At 38.7% G+C, this 18,235-nt stretch overlaps 1 protein-coding gene across 3 annotated transcripts; it reads left to right on the forward strand.

The window, feature by feature from the left end:
* Nucleotides 1-5,921: 5,921 nt before the first annotated feature.
* Nucleotides 5,922-18,235, forward strand: LOC113535168 (uncharacterized). Of its 3 annotated transcripts, none has more exons than XM_026928364.3 (9): nucleotides 5,922-6,057; nucleotides 8,433-8,606; nucleotides 9,017-9,174; nucleotides 10,346-10,544; nucleotides 11,086-11,182; nucleotides 11,940-12,111; nucleotides 12,228-12,380; nucleotides 14,955-15,103; nucleotides 17,969-18,235. In XM_026928364.3, exons 2-9 carry the CDS (start codon nucleotides 8,494-8,496, stop codon nucleotides 18,032-18,034), a joined length of 1,107 nt encoding a protein of 368 aa, XP_026784165.3. In that variant the 5' UTR covers nucleotides 5,922-6,057; nucleotides 8,433-8,493; the 3' UTR covers nucleotides 18,035-18,235. The 3 variants fall into 3 exon arrangements, with proteins under 3 accessions (XP_026784165.3, XP_026784163.3, XP_034162264.2); XM_026928362.3 differs by lacking the exon at nucleotides 5,922-6,057 and adding an exon at nucleotides 6,095-6,711; XM_034306373.2 differs by lacking the exon at nucleotides 5,922-6,057 and adding an exon at nucleotides 7,254-7,365.

Raw genomic sequence — 18,235 nt, forward strand, 5'->3', positions numbered from 1 at the left:
ATAAAACATAACTGTTGATTATTTTCCTATATATTCTGAAGAGTTTTATTCCACTTTTTCTACAGCAATTTGCCAAATAACGTTTTTATCTATTATCCACATATAGTTACATTTAATGTCTGTGAAACAAGTTTGCTCCTGTTATCATGTACATTGTAGCAGCTATAAACTTTTTATAAAAAGTTGTTCCCTCACCAGCCTCTCTTTTTTATTTCTCTTGAAATTCATAAGACAAACTCCATAAGACAAAATCGCAAAAACTCCTCTGGACTGAAGACTTTCAGTTACAGCTTTACCTGTGACTGTTATAAAGCTTTGACTCTGGAGACTCCTTCCGAAATGATAAATAAACATCTCTTGACAGAAAACTTCACCATATTAATAATTACAGTTTTAAAATTTGTTTATATGAAGCATCCATCATACAAGTTCCTATGTGTGTTGTGATAACATATTAGAACAAGCGCATTAATATAAACCTGAGATTTGCTGTCATATAAATTAATTTGACCTCTAGAAGCCGACACTAGACACAAAAAGTCATAAATAGTACTAACATAAGTGAGGAACACATATCATTAAGGAGCAAAATATCTGTATTTTTTCCATATGATATTTTGGGAGTTTTAGAAATCCATAACAAGTCATGCTAAGATATTGGCTGGAGGACAGAAAACATTAGAGAAGTCAATTTTGTAAAGAATTTTCCCAGATCACTCAAGGTCACCCTCCCTGTAAAACATCCCTCTGCTTGGTAAAGAACTGATCAAATCCATTTCTCAGACATAGCCATAGAACCTAGGCTGATTTAATGGGCACAGAGGACTTCTGTGATAAATGCTGAAGTCTGTAATGATTCTGCACTTCAAGTTGCCTGTAAAGAAACAGGAAAGAAGTGGTGTATCTAGTTCATAGTGATCTAGATCAAACTGGCTAATGCTCCATTCAAATACAATTTAATTATTTACACTGAAAATATCCGGGCTTTTAGAATCATTAAAATCATTACATTCTGATAAGAAAATGTTTCAATAAAAATCATTCCCATTAGCATGTTTTATTCTCATGTGAGACAGTATTTCTATTTTTTTTTAGCTGTAGAGGTTCACTGTTTTTACTTAAATGTCTGTCATAAACCTGAACAGAATTATGTAGTGTCTATACACCCTAGCTTATTTCCCCCAGATTTTACATCTACGGTGGCTTATTATAAACTAATATTGTAAGCAGAGGGCCATGAATGCAGAATATCTTAAAGCTACTTTACTTTACTTTCTCTTACAATCATTAATTTACAATTCCTCTAGTCCAATAAAACAATCGTTTAACTTTCCGTGTTGCTCTTTGTATTCCCTGAAGCTGCATCACAAATAGCCCACTTACTATTTGTGCAATCCACTCCTTGCTTCCCATTCAATGACTCTAATATGTCCCTGAGGCCCATTACACCATTTTATATTTACCTTCACACACACATTTGCAATTACAGGATACATGCTTCTTGACTTGACGTCATCAGTTTAATTGTTTACAGTTACATTTTGATGTTGAACATCCACGTAACGAAGTAGTTCCTATTATCACTTATGTTATAGCAGCTATAAACAGTCATTCCCTCACCAGCTTTTCTCTTTTATTCAAAGGTAACAAAGCAAAAAACATAGCTTGTCATGTTACAGAGAAACAGCAAAACATAAACTCCTCTGTCATGAAGTTATAGCAGTGGTACTGGAGACTCCTTCCAAAAATGTTACCTAAACATCTTTTTACAGAAAGGTTTATTATATCAACGATTATCTGATTTTCCTCTTTGTTAAGTAACAATAATTTTTTGATTATTATCCTCAAAGTATTGTGAAGCAACCAGCATAAACATTTCTGTGTAAGCTGTTACTGTAGAAACAGTAACATATTAGAATGAGCATATTAATATAAACATTAATCAACACCTTCTGACCAATCAGATTTGAAGATTCATCAGTGCTGTGGTATCAGTTCATTTATGACATGCATGAACAAAACCAAGCTTTTTTTTAAACTGGAAAATATCATTGTGGCATTAAGTACTTCATGATTACATTGCCTGTTGTATTGTTAATCCCACTTCCATTTCCATCTGAGCCAAAATTATTGAACAGAGGTTCCCCAAAGCGTCAAATCTCATTGATCATCTGTAAACTGATACACAGCTTGTATCATCTGAACACCACAATGCTTATGGGACAAATAATCAGCCCACAGGATCATTTAAGCTCCATTTCATTACTGTTTTCTGCCTGGCCTTTTGACTTCCTCTGATGGCTGATGCACCCACATCACACGACTGGTGCGCTTCACAACCAAGAGAAAGCAGTACAATGGAGCCTTATTTTTCACAACGTTTCCAAATGAAGCGATTTGTCTTGTGCACTCAATTCCCTTTGAACTATGTACAGTCATATCTAGACAGGAATATTTGCTAGACAAATAAGTAATGAATACAACATGACAGTGTGTGCTGTTATAGAAAAGTAATCGACAACACAAAGCAGAGTTACTGTTACCGCACAGAAGTTGATTATTTTATTATAGAAGTTCATCCTCAAGTTTTTTTATTCTGCTTATACCCCAGCAATTAATAACAATAACAAATTTTAATTTATTAATTAAAGAATGATACTGCACACTTTTTATCCATTTGTAGTTACATTTAATTTTGTACATCTGCAAGACAAGTTAGTGCCTGTTATCGCTTATGTTATAGCAGCTATACAGAGTCGTTCCCTCACCAGCCCCTCTTTTTATTCAATAAGCTAAAAAATATAATTTATCACATTACCGATAATCTGCAAACCACAAAGCGCAAAGTCCTCTATCCTGAAGACTTTCCTGTGTCTGAATACTGACTATGGAAACTCCTTCCATAAATGTGAAATAAATGTCTCCTTAAAGAAAAACTTCACCATATCAGTGATTATACGTTTTCACTGCTAAATAACGTTTTTAATCTGTTTATTATTAGCCTTATATTATGTGGAACTACAGCTGGAATTACTGCTGGAAGTACTGTCAGAGCTGCTGTTATAAGAAATTAAACACCTTCTGACCAATCAGTTTTAAAAGTTCAATAGTCCTGTGGTATGAAATATTATTCTAAGAAAAACATGCACATATTATAAAAATAGTGCAGTTATTATTGACATGTTTCCTGTGCTCACCTCTGCTTTCTGACATTTACTCATAAAGAAATAACCTTTAAATTTAAAAGATGGTGTACGAGCAATTAAATGTCAATATTTTGATCTTGGTTTTGATTATGGGTTCCACAGGAATTAAGAAAATTTACATTTCTGACAAATGATTAAGAGTTAGATTATCGAATCACAACATTCAGAAGTCTGCACAGACAGAAACGTGAAGTCAGGATCAAATCTCTTACCCAATGCTCCAATGTGGCACATGCATCACATTTCTTATTTTTGAACAAGCAAGCTCAAAATTAACTATAAAAAAAATAATAATAAAAGAAAGACTCTTGAAACTTAAAATGTTATGTTTTTTCAGGGTTATTAGTTTTAAACACACTTCACGTTTAGAGGTATAAGTGCTGCATTTCTTTGTATTCACCCTTAAACTAATTTTTTTTTTTTTTTTGGGGGGGGGGGGGGGGGGGGGGGTAGTGTTGATGGTAGATACCTTTACAATAACTAGTAATAATTACAATATCTAGTATTAACTGTTAATCAATTTTCATTAACTGTCTTGTGTTCATATAAACAGCTTTGTCCATTTTTTTTTTTTTTTTTTGCAAGTTTAAAAAGGAAATGCCTTCTCTGTCATTTCTGCTTCTGAAGTCTATAGTTAAATTTAATTGATCCCTTAATCTTTCAAAATCTCATCTAAGCAATTATACAATTTAGAATTGTAACACTTTATTTTCAACACATTGGTGTTTATAAAGTGATAAGCACTTCATAAACTGATAAAGAAGTCCTTAAGGTGGCTGTGGGGATTCCCCTGTAAGGAAATGGCAGGAGCAAGTTGCCGAAGTATCACACTGTATTGAAACAGAGCCCTAAAATAAGGGTGCTAACGAAATGCAGAGTGAATTAATTTATGTCAGCTATAAATGGAGCAGTGGGCTAAATAAAACACAATTTGAAGTGGACAAATTATGTTACATTTTATGTGAAACACTGATCCTGCTTACAAAGAGCTTTCATATTTGTTAGTGGTTTGAAAAGGAAACAACATGAGACCACAACGCCTCCTGGGTAATTTTTCCTCCCAAAGTTTATTATCACTCTGTGTGAAAATCACACCCGGTTTAGTGAAGGTGGAGCATTGCCATCTTACAGTCATTTTATGAAAGCATTATGAATTACACTCAGCGCACTCAATCCCACAGTGCACTGCAATTGCTTCGTGTACAAAAGCTGCTGGTACAAAACAGTGTTGTAAATGTTGTGACTTTGTTGCTGGATTTGGTGACTTTTTAGACCCCTTTAGAACTTTTCAAAAAAGTGTCTAGAGACAAAACTTGTGAATGTCCTGCAACTGATTCAGCTGTACAGCTCACATCGTAGCTGCTGGTTATACAAGCTGAAAGACCAGGTTTGTCCAACTCACCACCAATGTGTAAAGCCTGACTGAGTTAAGGGTATGCGTCAATAACCAATCACTGATCACCACTGTTTCTAATAACCAATCACTGAACTCCAGTGTCCCCAACGACCAATCAATGATCACTATTGTCCCCAAAGACCAATGACTGATCACCATTGTCCTCAATGACCAATCACTGATCACTATTGTCCCCAAAGACCAATGACTGATCACCATTGTCCTCAATGACCAATCACTGATCACTACTGTCCCCAAAGACCAATCACTAATCAATTCAATTCAATTCAATTCATTTTTATTTGTATAGCGCTTTTTACAAAGGTCATTGTCTCAAAGCAGCTTTACACAAACAAAAGTAAAGTGAAGTGTGTGTGTGTGCCGTCTCTGATGAGCAAGCAGGGCGACGGTGGCAAGGAAAAACTCCCTGAGATGGTGATAGGAAGAAACCTTGAGAGGAACCAGGCTCAACAGAGAACCCATCCTCATATGGGTTTACACTGTAGTGTGCGTGTGTGTGAGCACAATGTGTGTTGGTGTAGTCCATGGAAAACAGCTGAAGCGTTTTCGTGGCAGTATGAAGCATTGCCGGTGGACAGGTCCAGAGTGAAGGGGGGGGGAGGTCTGGATCACCGGCAGCTCAGGAGTGTAGCTCGGCAGTTAGCTCGGCAGTTAATCACCATTGTTTGTCCCACCTGCACACTTCTTGGTTGTCTCTACAGGGTAGTCGTGGCCTAATGGTCAAAGCGTTGGCCTTGTAACCCAAAGGTTGTGGGTTTGAGTCTCAGGTCTGGCAGGGATTGTAGGTGGGGGAGTGAATGACCAGCGCCTCCTCAATACCACAGCTGAGGTGAGACCCTTGAGCAAACCCCCAACTGCTCCCCAGGTGCCACAGCAAAAAAGGCTGCCTGCTGTGCTCTCTCTCTCTCTCTCTCTCTCTCTCTCTGTGTACTTGGATGGGTTAAATGCAGAGCATAAATTCTGAGTATGGGTCACCATACTTGGCCATATGTCACTTCACTTACAAGTAATAAAAGTAAATTATTCCATCTGTAATTGTTTCCTTCATGTGTATTTCTTGAACTAGCATTTCTGTGTTCTTAGATTATAATCAATTATTTTCCATTCTGATCAGACGCAAATCTATTCTATTCTGTACTATTCTAAATGGCTCCAGAAAAGATTCCTTCTTCATTTAGCATGTTTTGATATGCAAATCATCATGACGAATCAATAAATATGCAAACAAGCACATGACGTCATCCGGTGACTTCCAGCGACATTTTGAGCGTGCTTTAGCTACTTTCCCCTGAAAAGAGTTGGCAACTGGATACAAAGCAGACATTAATGCACATTTGTAGGGAGTGTGATAGGAATTGGTACATTTTCAGAAAAAAGATATATTCTTTGAATCATCAGTCCTCCAGAGTCTTCTAAGAAACATAAATTTATAAGGTGATAAACACCGTGTTTTGATGTATACGCTTTAATAAAGTGAGAAACACTTCAGGACCTGGTCACTGTAGTGGCCTTCAAAATGGCGGCGTGTTTTCCTCAGAGAAATGTAGCAAGGGCAAGTTAATGGGGTTGCATTATGTTTGTAATGAAACAGGACCCTAATTCACTTTATTTCACCACTTCATAGATTTACTTCAATATTTACTTCAGTACATCGAACAGTAACGAAACTGGGCAGTAGAATGCCTTTTTAATTCAATCCTTTCCATACTATTTACAGCTTCTCTAATCGTCGACCGGAAGTGCCTGCAAGCTGGCCTTGTGCACGCGCTGAACTCGAGTTCATTTTGTATTTGGATAAGTTTTATATCTGTCTTATATTAGACTCGCTTTTAATTTCCAGAAACGGGCGATGTTCACGATTCCGGTGCTTTACGTTGCGTTTAATCTTTTTCTCGCCACGGCTGCGGATAAAGCTTTAGCAGAGAAAGGGCGCGTGGAGCTACAGAAGCTGCGGGAGTTTGCGGGTCAGACGCGGTATGGCGCGTGCTGGTCCAGGGCGCTGGAGAAAGTCCATGCAAACTGTCGGGATTTCTCCGACGACACGCAGAGTATGATGGCTCTGGCCTTCACTCACTGTCACCTGAGAAGGTCAGAATTATCTCTCACTCACACACACACACACAGAGTTGTGCATCCATGCGTGCAGCAGTGTTCTCCCAGTGTGCTGGATGGCTCTGTTGCTGCTGATATGAAGCTGGATTCAGTACCTTGTGTCTTAACTGGTGTGATTTGACTTGAATGTAGGATCTTATTTCTTTGGATCAGTTTAATGCATTGCAAGCTTAAGTTGAGCCCAGAGTCATGTCCTATGCATTGAGCTCTGACCCAAGAATCCAGCCTTATCCTCTTTCTGTGGAGGAAGGAAACGTTCAACTGGGTCGGTGTTTTTAATTCCAGTACTGACTTTTGCACTCCTGATATCACATCACATCACAGAAGCCTTCAACAGCAAGTACGCAACAGCATGCCTTATCTTTACACCTGGGTTGGCAAAGGAGTACCAAGGTGACACCACCTTTAGATCTGAAGAAAAATCCAGGGTGTAACCGCAGAATACTTAAGTATTGTAGATACAGTAAAAGTTAAGAGAAGTAGTACAAAAAATTTTCAGAGAAACACAATCTATCAGAGAAGTCCTTCATCCGCTGTGCTTTTGGAGGTGAATCCAGTAGATCGAAATGATTGATGATGTAATAGCTGATGTCAAAACATGACATTCATTACATGGGGTTCTAAAGCTGCGTGAGTACGAGCTCTTTTTTCTCATATGATTGCTTCCATTAAAAACTAGTAAAGCAAAGAGAGATGTCATTAATGTTTTATCCATTACTGTTGAAGAGCCTGACCACTGGAAAGGATAAATCCTTCATTCGGATGGTACAGAGGTGCTCAACAAAACGATCAAGTCTCCGTTTGGTTTCTCAGATGTACAGAGATCTCAGTTTTTTTAATATTAGGTCTAAACTGCAAGGCTTTGGTTGTTTTAATCAACGTGAGCTAAATATGACTCATTATAAGCTTGCATGAATAATAGCAGTGTATAATAGCAGTGGTTTTCAAAGTGGAGTCCAGGGACCTCCAGGGTTCTGTGAAGCATAGCCAGAGGTTCTGTGAAATTTTATTTATTTATTTTTTTAAATTGTATTACAGCAATGGAAATCCCAACCCACCCTTATCAAATTTACTATTCATTATTCATTATTGAGTTTTTATAGTTATAAGCCTGTCATGTGAATTGAATGGGTTTAATCCAAAACATCAATAACTCGAAAACAAGTCAGCCTATAAATAATGTTGAATTGGACTTATTGTTTTCTGCTGGTGGAAAGTTCAGGAATAAAATCTCATGGTTCTAACAAATAGCCAGAATAATATTGTACACCTTTAAACGATGAGCCAAATGTTTGAATAGTTGGATTATGTTCATAAAATAAATATGTGCTGAGGGAGTGTGTGGAATTTATTTTACAGTTAAAAGGTTCATGGGCTGCAAAAGGTTTGAGAACCGCTACATTACAGTAAGTTTTGTTAAATTGTGGCATTGGAGTGATCAGAAATTAATTTGTCAAATTCACGTGGGCCGATTTTTTTTAAACTTGTGGAACATCCCAGGTTTACAATTTTGTTTTAATGCTGTATATTGCAATGGGTAATTGCTTTGGGAGGAAAATATTTCCAGTAGGCTATTGTAAACCGTGTATACTGTGTACACATTGTGGCTAGATCCCAAGTGGCTATTATAATTACACTCCATAAATCTTCTACAGCATGTGTAGTGTCCATTAAAAAGCCAGCTGGGTTCATTACAGGTCTGGACGGAGTTTTCCGGAGTGTCCTGAGGGCAGCGATGTTAAAACGTGCACTCGCGACATGGACCCCGTCGCTTTTAATACCTACACAGAGTTCTTCACCCACGCCCACAGCATTTGCCACTACCTCCAGAGTGAGCAGTGGCAGCATCGGGCAGAAAACACCATCCACAGGTGCTCCAACAGCTTGAGTACTGCAGACCCTTTCATATTAATTACAGTGTTAAGAACACATCAAAGTTTAATGTAGTGCAGAGGTGGACAATTTCATGAACACTTACATAACACCTACCTGGAAATAAAGTCTTGCATTTGTCCACAGTTATGGTCAACTCCATAATTATTGGCACCCTTGGTAAAGGTGGGTGAAGAAATTTAAGTCAAATATGAGAGATCTACCCTTTAATAGAAGAAAATAAAAACCGTTATCAATAACATTTTTCATATCATATCCTTTTTTGCCAATAATTCTGGAGCTGACTGTCTAGTGTACTGGTTGTGCCAATAACATAAAGCATGCCAGTCTGATATTGTTTTAATAATTATATCAATTATATTTATTTTTCTCACTGCGTGTGTCTCAGGCTGACGGAGAGTTCAGCCGGTGTGGCCGAGCAGCTTGCGTCCACCCAGAGGATGGCTGAGGATCTAGTGGAGGCCCAAAGTGCTGCTCTGAAATCTCAGGAAACCATCCTGCGCAACGGAGAAGAGCTGAAGACCACGCTGCAGCACTCCACAAAGGGTAACAGGGTGGCTTTAAACCAGAAGGAAATTGTGGTATGCTTTCACATACTGCAAGCACAATAACTGTGTACAACCCTGAGTGTTTTTTCTCTTAAAAGCAGACCTTTTGTGTATGAAGTTCCATCAGTGGGAATAACCATTTCTGCCCTTCAGGCATCCCTACTGTAATTTCACATACCTTTAAATATTTTTCTACACTTATTTTATGCATATTTTTCTCTCTATGTCTCTGAACACATCCTGAAATACAGTTCTGTGATCTGTTCATGCACATTAAATTTTCTGCCACATTTCAAGTTTTTTTTTTTTCTTTCTTCTAAGTTTATGACTCATTTAATATTGTTTGGTGTTTTTGGACCATTTTGACCTAATGACTTGATAAATCAGGTGTTTAGAGCTGTAAAACTTATTGTAATACATCATCAAGTTTTAGTTGGTGTTTAAAAATGGCATGAAGACATATTTCTTAGTCATATTTTGTCTTTAACATTGTTTATCTATTTTTATACCACAGTGCTGTTGAATTCTTGAGTCTGATTGGTCATAAGGAGTTGATTAATTTTCTATAACAGTGGCTCTGACAATAGTTCCGGCTGTAAGGCAAATTACAGTTTTATATTAATGGGCTTGTTATAATATGCCATTGTTTCTATAGTAACATTCACAAGGATGTGTGTGGAAACAATGTATGCAATCTAAGGCTAGTAGTGAACAGCTAAAAACATTTGCTATTTAACAAAGGTGTATAAGCATTCATATAGTTTTCTTCATAAAGTTTTCTGTAAGGAGGTGTTTATGGAAGGAGTCTCCAGTGTCAGTGCTTTGTAAGAGGGGAAAAAAAGAGAGGCTGGTGAGGGAATGACTGTTTATAACTGCTATAAGCTAAGTTGTAACAGGATCTAACTTGTCTTGTGGAAGTTCCATAACATTAAAAGTAACTATAAATGGTTAAAAGTATGACATGTCATTCTTTAATAAATTAATAATTGTAATCGTTGACAAATTGTAGTATAAGAATAATAAAACACTTTGGGACATGCTGTTATTGGAAAATAATTAACTTCAGGGTGGTAACTTTTGCTTCAGGCTGCATCATACATACGTTGATTATTATCCTATAACCGCACACCTCGTTGTGGTTTATTCTTTACTTGGCGTTTGTGTTGCAGGTCTGAGGGATGTGTTTGCTGAGATGAGGCATTCTGTTGAGGAGCAGCAGGTGGCGTTTGCCGAGATCTTTAACCGCGTCGCTTTCCTTCAGAGCTTCATCATGTCTGAGTCACACACCCTCAGCTCTCTGTTGTACAATGCGCTGGGGCTCTGTGCATCCTTCCTGCTCACCTCTACACGCCGCACCTCAGGAGCGAGGTGAGTGATTACCACCATGTATTTACATCCAGGTTTTCCATCCAGGGCTGTAAGTACAGTAGACCGTAATATTGGAAGCAAAATTGCAGTAGTTTTATATGAAGGCCGTTCATCTGGCTAGCAAAAGACAATTTGCAAGCTTAAGAGTAATTTTCACCCCTGTCTGAAAGGGGACAATGTTCTCCTGCTCTTTCATTATGATTAAACAGATAAATGGTTTCAGTGCTTCAGTAATATCAGGCTTTAATGCAGTCACTGCCCACAGACCGGCAAGGTGAAGATGACCCTCAGATGGGAGTGTTTTTGTATTCAGAGTACGTTCTTGAAGGGCTTCTTGATTAAGCTCATCTAGGGCGCAATAATTAGCTGATAAGCTACATCCGGCGTGTTGGAGCAGGGTTAGAGTTGCCCATACCCGCTGTTTCACATGTCATCATGGTGCATTGTTTGATCCTGCTCATGTTGGAATGTAATGCAAAGGGATTAACCATATAAACTGCATATGTTACATTTTGTAAAATGAAACTGTCTTGTCTTGAAGGCTTTTTCTGTTCGGGCTGGTGGCTCTGAATGTGTACCTGGAGCGTCTGATTTGTAGGACGGTGCTGGAAGATGATAATCCCGGATATCAGCAGATGGTGGGTTTTTAACATATTTGGCAATAATCAGTTATAGAAAATGCCAGAGAGAGAGAGCGCCGAAAAAAGCGTTTAGGAGTAAGGAGTAAAACAAGATGGGGCATGTTGTTATAAGACAATAATCAATGACAAAAAGTTGAGTTACTTTTACCACTCTGAAGTTGTTTTCCGGAAGTGTTTTATTTCTCTTATACCACAGCAATTTCACAGCAATCACAATTTTTTAATTCATGAATGACATATGCATTCTCAGTGACACCACAAGCTGTAGTTTTTGTCTTACTAACATCAAGAGAGAGGAGAAAGAGAGGCTGGTGAGGGAATTTCCCTGAAGACTTTCCCGTGGTGGAAAACTAACTATTACTGACACTGGAGACTCCTATAAATGTTAAATCAATATCTTTTTACAGAAGACTTCACATTATCAATGATCATATCTTTTTATTTGTTAAATGTCATTTTTAAAAAAATAGGTTTATTGTTAGTCTCTCGATTGTGCAACCTATAAGTTCCTGTGAATGAGCTGTCACGATAGAAAAGATAGTGTATTAGAGCGAGCCCATTAACAGAATCGGGAAATCTACAGTGCTGTGGTATAAATGGTAATAAAACTTTAAGCAATCATCAGGATATGAACACATAATGACACATGACTAGTTCAGAATGAATTATTCTTAGTGTGAACGTCCATTTCTGTTGGATTATTTATTTATTTTTTTATGTTGACACTCCTGATGTAATTGCTGCTGTTGTATAGGAGCGGATCACCTTTTTGGTCGGGCTTCTCAGGAAGGCCATGGTGATGATCGCCTGCGTTGTTCTGCTGTACTTTTCCTCCCGGTTCCGCAATGTGAACAGGGAAAGTCTGGAGATCCTGAAGGAGCTGAAAGAGACTCAAACTAATCTTAAGCAAACCTTGAGGAAAGCAGGTAAGGGACTGGCTTCACCTGGGATTTGCCCTCTGCTTAAATTTATCTGTAACCACGAGTTGCTTATTGGTATGTACATGAGTTTGAGTTTTGTTTTCTTTTGTTTTTTCCCCCAGAGCGTCTTTCAGGGTATTTAAATGACTGGACCGAGCCCAGACAGAAGCAATGGGGTGGAAAGTGGGAACAAGAAGAGGGGAGCAGTTTGGTCATTTTGCATTCTTCTGGCGCCGTAGAGGCCACCTTGCCGTCACTTTCTTCCCTTCACAGGAGTAAGAATAAGTATATTTTCATGGCATCTGATTGTGAAGGAAAAATACATAAAAATAAGGCTCAAATTTTGACTTTCACATCTGGCTATTTTTTTTTCGCTTTTGTTACTTAGTTGTAAGGTAGACCTCACAGATTGGCATGAAGAAGTGAGGCTGATTTCTTTCTAGCCCAGACTGTAGATTCATGCAGCCTATCAGTGACAGTTGTGTCAGCTGATTACATAGAGTGAAATGTACAAATAGCAGACAAATAAATACTGACAAGATGTTCCTCAATCATTGACCTTTGGTGGACACCCTAGAAGTAAGTAGACTAAGCGGACGTTGTGCAATCAAAGTACAACTAACACAAAGGGAGGACAGTTTTATGTTGTTTGCACAAAAGAGCTGGTTATCTGTAAACACAGCTTTTCTGTTTGCCATGCGTGCTGTTCAGATAAGACATGGCATGATTAGGGAATGAACCACTTGACAGTCGTGAATGGTAATGCCTACCTGTATTTCAACAAGTTGTGTTCCTGTGTGTATATGAAACTCAAACATAATAGATTCATAATAGTAATGTTGAGTTATTGATCAGTAGTATTTTTCTGTACCAGGCTGTAGAACCTGGTGCTGATGTAAGAGGTCAGAGGAAAATTGCCAGACTGTTTCAAGCTGCCAGGAATGCTATGGTAACTCAAATAACCACTCTTTCCAACCATGGTGAGCAGAAAAGCATCTCAGAATGCACAACATATCAAACCTTGCGGTGGTTGTGGTACAACAGCAGAAGACCACATCGGGGTCCACTCCTGTCAGCCAAGAACAGGAATCTCACCAAAACTGGAGAGCTGGAGATTGGAAAAACATCACATGGAATTTTTTCAGTCTTTAACTTGTGAGACTTACGTGGTCAGAGGAGCCATGGTAATCAGTTATGGGGATAAACTGTCCTTTCGTGGATTGTCTTAATGGCAGCCGATCAGTTAGATGGTGAGCTGAGTCAAACTCAACACTAGACATTCTGCATGTCTGCTTTAAGATCCCTGTCTGTTCAAGATAACAGCAAAATCCTGTATTCAGTACGCCTCTCACAGACCACAGTTTTTGTAACTCTGTACACCACCATGGATTTGAAGTGAAGCAATCAAGATGTGACTGAAGTGTATACTTTCAGCTTTAATTGAAAGGGTTTAACAAAAATATTTTCATTAACAGTTTAGGAATTACAGCCATTTTTTTTTTTTTTTTTACATAGTCCATCCATTTTCACAGACTCTTAAGGAATTGGACAATTGACTCATAAGCAGTTTCATGGCCAAGAGTATAATCTTGCGAAAAAGAAATTACACTCTCCTTCAATTCTATGTTTTTATTTATCAGGCTCTAAATAACAATTGTGTGGTCCTCACTACCTTCTAACGACAAACAAATAACCTCAGGTGACAAAAAAAAAAAAGATTTCAAAATGTAGTCATTTTCTCCCAAAAAGTAAACTGACCTTCAGAAACCCTTCCTACATTCACAGTCATTAAGAGAGTTAGCGGCCTGGTTACTAGTTACTAATGAAATGCACAAGATTAATGAATCATCAAGAACTGTGAGACTACCTCTATTTTGGCAGTTTGGTGGTCTAGAGGTGTGTGTCTACATCATGCCAAGCAGAAAGGACATCAGTCATGACCTCACAGAAGCAACTGTTATAGGGTTTTATGATTCCTTAACTTTTTTTGGACGTCAGTAAAGGATCAGATATGAGTGTTCAACCCCAGTACACACAAAGTGAAACTGAAAGAGATATGAGAAAATTGTGATGAGTGCTTCTGCAATGTGTGTCTGTGTGTGAAGGAGGAATCAGGAAGGAGGCAGGTTGAATTTTCCTTGGAGCTTCAGGCTCCCTTTATTTTCTCGACTGCGATTTTCAGTGCGCTTTACAGTCACTCAAAACAAGACCAAAAAAAAAAAAAAAAAGCCATCTCACTAGTTCATGGCTTCCACCTCGTTCAAGTTCACTTCAGACTAGATCAGGCACTGTGTGTGTGTGTGTGTGTGTGTGTGTGTGTGTTGAGAGCCAGCTCAGCTGGCTCTCTGTCTCTCTCGCCCACCACATTACTGAAAGGACAAAAAAAGCACATATATATAAACTGGCAGTAATCACACAGGTGAAAATCATCAGGCGTTACCTGCTGTTTCAACCCGCCTCCTCTCCATACGCAGCCGACTCTCGCTGCCACACAGACCTCATTAGTCATCTTTTGGCCTGTGATCTTGTATTATCTTGATTTTCCAGCTAGAAAGACCCACTTATGCAGTGCCCTTGATTTAAATGGAATAAACACGTTTTGAGTTTATTAATGTGAAAAAAATCTATCAATCATATTTGTCTTGGCTAACGTTAGGCAGGAATATAATTAATATCAGAAAACTATATTTATTAATGCACAGAAATTTCAGCCACTGAAAAGGTTTCAGTTTTAGGAGAAAAAAAAAAAAGTTGAGTGAAAAATGTCAGCCCTCTGGAACCATTTCATGCCGCCACCTTCCTGTTGGACCTCTTTTTTCTCCCTGAGAGTTTGTCTTTGTGCTTATTAGGCCGGCAGTGTGAGAGCTTTGTTCCACCACTGGAGGCTCCGAGCACCTCAGAGATCCCAAAGAGAAGGCAGCGTCGTTCTTCAGGCTCCCGTGTGCGTAACTCTTCGGCACTCGTCTACAGCGTGATAGTGGAGGACAGCCACAACCAGGTATGAAAACTCACTCCTGCAATTTCCCCCTTAAGGTGACAACTTGAGGCGTAAGCCTCTGCGCTGCACACAGTGTGACACTCCCTCGTGTTCGACGGGAAATGGGAGGCAGGCATGGGGCAACTCAAAAGGGTGCTCTTTCTTTTCTCTTTTATGTTCTTTTAGCACCATGCTCCGAGGCTCACACCAACATAAATACATGTGTGTGTATATATATACACACACACACACACACACACACACACTCGGTTCTGTGCTGGTCAGCTCTCTCTCCCGTGGCTTTTGTCTCTTCCCTTTTTATCCTCACCGCCACTCACTGAAACACAAAACACTCGTCAAAAAAATCCCCCACAGGTGCAGGTCCTTACCACTCACTCTCCCGACTCCACCCTCCAATCACAAACCTGCGCTCGACCACACCCCTGCCTCCACACACAATTTAATGTTTTCTCTATTACGCTGTAATGATGAATGTTACACCTCGCTGTAGTTCTTTCAAGGGGCAGTTTGTGTTGTTTAAGCATGTTTGTAGACATGTAATAATCATAGAATTTCAAATAAACTTTAGAATTCACATTATTGCTTTGTAGTGCACCGGGCTAGTTTGTTCATTTCAGGCTTCTCTTTTCATTTTTCTGGGCCTGAAATGAGCTCCGCCCCCAGTTGGAATAAGCTGACATTTTTCTCACAGGACATTGGTAGTTTCAGTGGAGGAGGTGGGGAAAGTCATGGGGAAGGGGAAGATCTGTCAGTGTTTTCACTGTAATTGCAGTTCAATTAAAAAAAAAAAAAATTACAAACTGCATTCTCAAGTGAAATTTTGATGCACAGTCTAGAGCAACATCTAGAAAAAGCTTTCAATTTAAACCCTAAAGGAATTTCCATACCCAAACAGAAGCATTTTATCCTACATTTACACTAACAAGCAACAAAGTGACAGGGGACACAGAGCCAGGATTTCACAGCGACATTTCAACCCGAGATTCAAATTAGGTGTGACGTAATAAAGAGTTAAATTCAAAATTTGTTTGAATGATTCCTCGGAACAATCCTATGGAGCGCGTGGTCTGATGTTTCTTCAGTTCCCCACTCACAACTTAATTCCTACCTGCAGTTAGTTCCCATTTACTGTTTGTGGCGTAAATATAAAAGAAAACCTTATAACTGTGGTTTGGTCACATCCTGTGATACAAGACTTCTCATTTAACGTATAGAGGTGCATTCCAAACAAAAATACAGTGTGAAAAGAAGTAACAGAGATTATTGGTGTCTCTGATGAGTATGAGTAGCTAGTACGGTTAGCTTGCTTTTCTAATCTGGCACTGAAGCAAATACAAAGACAAGCATGTATCATTTAATCACACTGATTAGTACAGTGTGTAATTTGTGTACGCCTACAAGCGACGACGGTGACGGTAGCCGTAGCTACACACCCACAAGAGACAAACTGTTTGTCTATTGCTGGTGTGAACATAGAGTCATTAATTTCAGTGTTTATCAGCAGTGATAAACACTATGTGCAAGGCTATCATTCATCCCATCGTGTTGTATTTAATGATATGGTGTTGGTTGTTTTATGACTAAGGGTGCATTCATACCTGTTAATCCGGTTCCTGAGACCAAATCGGACTGAAACTGATACTTTTTGTTCACTTGCCATTTAGTTTTTTGCTTTCTCACTGCACATAATTTAAACAAATCAAAAAAACAAAAAAAAAAACGTTGGCTGAGGGGGGTGTAGGATTGCAAATGCAAGCATAAAACTTTCATTTATTGGTCAGAAATACAATGACAGAAAAATGTAATCAAACCTTTGCCAAGCATGCGCAGAAATCATAAAATCACATGAGCACTGAGAACACGGAGCTGGACTCAATGTATTACTAGATAATTATAGAAATTACTAGTGTAAAATATTTTAGAGATATCTCATCAGTTTATTTACTCTTTTTGTTTCAGTCCAAATATGGTGTTGGTTGTTTTATGACTAAGGAATGATGTACAGTAGGTTTTTCCATAAACAAGCTTTTGTAAACAGGAGGTTTTCCCTGTGATGCACAGAAATTTCACTCTAATCTCACTGCATCTTTCCAGGAACTGGGCCAAAATCCCAACCAAAAAAAAAAAAAGCAAACGTTATGTTTAAACAAAAGTCATTATATTTGACACCTGCTTGTCTGATTATACACGGATTGTCCACATCAACATGGAGGCAAGAATGCACCCAGTAGGCATTTAAACCACGTCTTGAGGTCTTTGGCAAAACGTGTAAATACTTCCGTCTGTAAAAGCCATCTGATGACCACAGTCCCTCTGAATGCATGATATCATGACCTCAGCAGAAAAATAGCTTATCAGGAAATGTGGCCTCCACTATCCATTCAAATGTGCCAAGAACCAAGAACTCTGAAAGGCCCATCTTCAGAAATGTAACTGTGGACCATAATACTGTTTGCTGTTGTATTAAACAGTATAAACAGCATCATCTTTTAAAATTATATGCTTTAGAGCAACCAGACTTTAATCCAGAGATGCGTCAGTGGTGAATAAGGATAAAATCCTGATACGCAGTGTATGACTTCAATCCTTGATAAATGGATGCCAAAAAAAAACAAAAAAACCTGCATGTCCTTTTTTGCAGAGTACGTTCTAAAAATTCCTTCCTAATTCCCAGGCATGTCAGGAATTCACTAAGACAGCCCTTTTAAATTCCATTCCTTCCAATCCTGCTTATTCACACAGATGACAGTTTAGAGATTGATCATACGTCTGTAAGATGTTATCATACTAGGGCTTTGTTTTTGTCTCGGTTTTTACGTTGCAGTTGCATTCATTTGCTAATACGGATTCATTTCTCATCCACAGCCGAGGTACAGCCTGAGGAGCAGGAAATCCTTATGCGCCCTGGAGCCAAAAGGCGAGAGAGACTGATACTGATCTGTCCAGGAGCGTGCGTGTGTGTGTGTGTGTGGGTGTGTGTGTGTGTGTGTGTGTGTGTGTGTGTGGGGCGAGGGAGTGTGACGAGTGACCACATCTGTGAAATATGGATTCCTTTTAGCTGTTGTGATCACGTTTCACATTTTTATGGATTTCTTGTGGATTCGTTTAATAAATACGGTTTTATTATTATTA

Source organism: Pangasianodon hypophthalmus, chromosome 8 (assembly GCF_027358585.1).
Source record: "Pangasianodon hypophthalmus isolate fPanHyp1 chromosome 8, fPanHyp1.pri, whole genome shotgun sequence".
Lineage (NCBI taxonomy): Eukaryota > Metazoa > Chordata > Actinopteri > Siluriformes > Pangasiidae > Pangasianodon > Pangasianodon hypophthalmus.